This window comes from Seriola lalandi, unplaced genomic scaffold, assembly GCF_002814215.2.
Source record: "Seriola lalandi dorsalis isolate HSWRI2012SDOR001 ecotype SW California unplaced genomic scaffold, Sedor1 jcf7180002050012, whole genome shotgun sequence".
NCBI lineage: Eukaryota > Metazoa > Chordata > Actinopteri > Carangiformes > Carangidae > Seriola > Seriola lalandi.
Genome location: NW_019520565.1, coordinates 18,614 through 21,393, shown reverse-complemented (window position 1 = coordinate 21,393; position 2,780 = coordinate 18,614). Strand labels below are relative to the sequence as shown.

Below are 2,780 nucleotides of genomic sequence, written 5' to 3'. Positions count from 1 at the left end.
AGTGTTAGTGTCATGAGGTGACTCAGCAGCGACACTCTGGCGCCCCCGTGTGGTCGGGCAGCAGAAGAGCACAGACTGCAGCTCAGTGTGAAGCTGAGCAGTTTAAAAGATCTGATCGTGACATTTCTGATCAATAATGTGATTTTTTTCTTACGTACTTTCATACAAACGTCTTTATGTACTGGACATTCAAGCTGTAGCAATTAATTATATATGTATTAATTAAAATAATTAAGCTACAATATTTTGATAATCAATTAATGATTTCAATTATTTTTCAAGCAGATATGTCAAATGTTCAGTGGCTCCTCGTTCTCCCTGTGACATCACTGCGACCTGACAATCTGAAGACTAATGATAATGAAACACGAGACACTGTTTGCAAATATCTAAACATCAACTAATGATTGCTTTCATTATTGATTGATCAGCTGATTATTTCCTTGATTGATCATTTTGTCTATTAAATGTCAAAAACGTTATTCCCCTCAGCTCACGCCGAGCGTCCTGTCAGGAAAACAATGTTCTCCACTGGAACCTTCAAATAACTGACTGAGTGATTGATCGATTACCAATAAACAGTTAATTTTCTGTTGACTGCCTCATTGCAGCTGTTTAATTATAATTGTGATTGATTACCTCAGGGTAGGACCACTCTGGGGAGAAGTCAGTGATGGAGGCGAGGCGGGTGGAGGAGGAGGAGGAGGGCAGCGGGTGAGGGAAGGGGAGGAAGGAGGAGGAGGGTGAGGGCTGGGGGGGCACCATGTATCGGACCCCCGCCGGGAACACGGCCGGATTTGGCGTGGCGGTGACGGGCTGAGCTGCGACAGGATTGGCCTCCTCTGTGATGAGGTCAGAGATGAGGTCAGGAAACTGGCTGTCGAAGGAGATGTCGAGCTCCTCCCCTCCCCGCTCACAGGGCTCCGCCTCCTCCTCCAGGTGCGTGTCCATGCAGGTGTCCTCGGAGTCGTAGCCCCGCCTGCTCTCCTCCTTCACCTGAATCGGGGCCGTCGCCAGGTGAGCGGTAGCCATGGCAACAGCAGCGGGGGCGGACACTGTGTTAGCTTTAGCACCGGCGAAAAGCGGCGACTGCCGCAGCACCAGGGGCTGATGGGAAACCTGAGCCGGGGACGGGGCATCAGGCGCAGACAGGTGATTGTAGGGCCTCCTCAGGGCCAATGGCTGCTGTCCGTCAGTCTGTCGCTGTGTCTGATTGGCCGCCTGGGTGGGATGGGCTGCTGAGTCTTGGCAAACCAGGAGCAGTGACGTGCCGCTACTTCCCGTCTGTTGCTGTGGCGACGAGGCGGAGGAGGCGTGGCTGGGCTGAAGGATACAGAGATAAAGAAAGGAAACCCTCAGACACGAGTCACAGCTCAGACTCCAACACAGACTCTGAGAAAGCGACGGCGCCGGTTCCTTCAAAGACTTCTCGTTTTTTTAATTGGAGTTACTTCCTGGTTTTCATCCATTTTATAATCCAGTGAACAACCAGGTGACCCACAGACATCAATCATCAGGTCAGCACAGGCGGAGCCTCGACATCAGCAGTTTCAGACACAAACGTTTCTATCTGAACGTGACAGTCGTGGTTATGACACGTGTGTGAGGTCGTCGTGTACAGTGCGACTCACCTGCAGGAAGTCCAGCAGCAGGAAACACTAACACAGTGATGAGCTGCTGCCTAACAAGAACTTACAGACAGTTCTAATCCATCAGCTGATTAATCCATTAGTTTCAGAATTCACTGAATCAAACATCACAAACTGAAGACTAACGCTAGTGAAACAAGAGACGTCTGCTGTTCCTTCATCTGCAACAACCACACACAGGAAGGAAGAAACCACAGGTCCTAACGAGTGCTGGTGGACCCTGGACCAGCGCCAGGCCACGACCCGGTTCTGTTGATGCTGCAGTGTGATCATGTGACGTGTCACTGCACAACTTCATTCTCTATTCACTTTGATTAACAAGGACGGAGGTTTTAATCTTGTGTATTTGATGATGTTTGTGTTTGAACTGTTGCTCGTGTTCTGACTAATAGAACCGTTCAGAACCACAAACTGTTGGTTCCTTCAGCTGTCACTCAGCAGCAAAGATCAGCCTTTATATTATGTTTCCTGTCGGACGTAAATATAATACAAATATATTTATATAAATAATCAATCAGCCGATCAATTAAAACTTTGTCGATAAGATGTGGCAGAATAGTGAAAACTCTGATTGATTATGGATCGGTTATTGCTCTGAATCTGGAGCCAGGTAGATCCTCCGTCTCACCTGCAGCAGAGCCAGCTTGGTGGGCGGAGCTCTGCCTTCATCGTCATCATCGTCATCGTCATCGCCATCATCTCTTCTGTCCTTCACCTCTCCTTCTCTCCCCGCCTTTTCTTCCTCCCTCACTCCCCCCGACTCCCCCAGAGCTCCCAGCTCCAGGCAGAGGGGGAGGAGGGGCGGGGCCACAGAGGAGGTGGGAGACAGAGAGAGGGAGAGGGAGGGGGGGAGTGTGGACGAAGGTGGGGAGGACGACGAAGAGGAAGAGGAGAAGGGGGGGGCTGAGTCTCTCCTGTCCACTTCTGAGGAGGAGGAAGAGGAGAGGGAGGAGAGCGAGGAGGGAGGGGACACCGAAGAGGGAGGGGTGGAGGTGGGAGAGAGGGAGAGAGCAAGAGAGGGGGGAGACAGAGGGGAGGAGGAGCAGAGGACAGGTGAGGGGGTGGAGGAGGAGGGAGGAGGACCGCCGTACGTCTGGCCCTGTTTTGGGGAGTTGAGGAAGGAGTCTGGGT

The 2,780-nt window shown here is 51.2% G+C and overlaps 1 protein-coding gene across 1 annotated transcript in view; it reads right to left on the bottom strand.

The window, feature by feature from the left end:
- Window positions 1–2,780, bottom strand: part of camta2 (calmodulin binding transcription activator 2) — a gene marked incomplete at its 3' end in the record, with an annotated part of 19,546 nt that overhangs the window by 10,114 nt on the left and 6,652 nt on the right. Inside the window, exons 11-12 of the mRNA XM_087171866.1 lie at window positions 2,278–2,774; window positions 640–1,323 (exon numbers count right to left, since the gene is read on the bottom strand). Of these exons, the coding sequence (XP_087027992.1) occupies window positions 640–1,323; window positions 2,278–2,774 (1,181 nt within the window). The remainder of the gene's footprint in view (window positions 1–639; window positions 1,324–2,277; window positions 2,775–2,780) is intronic.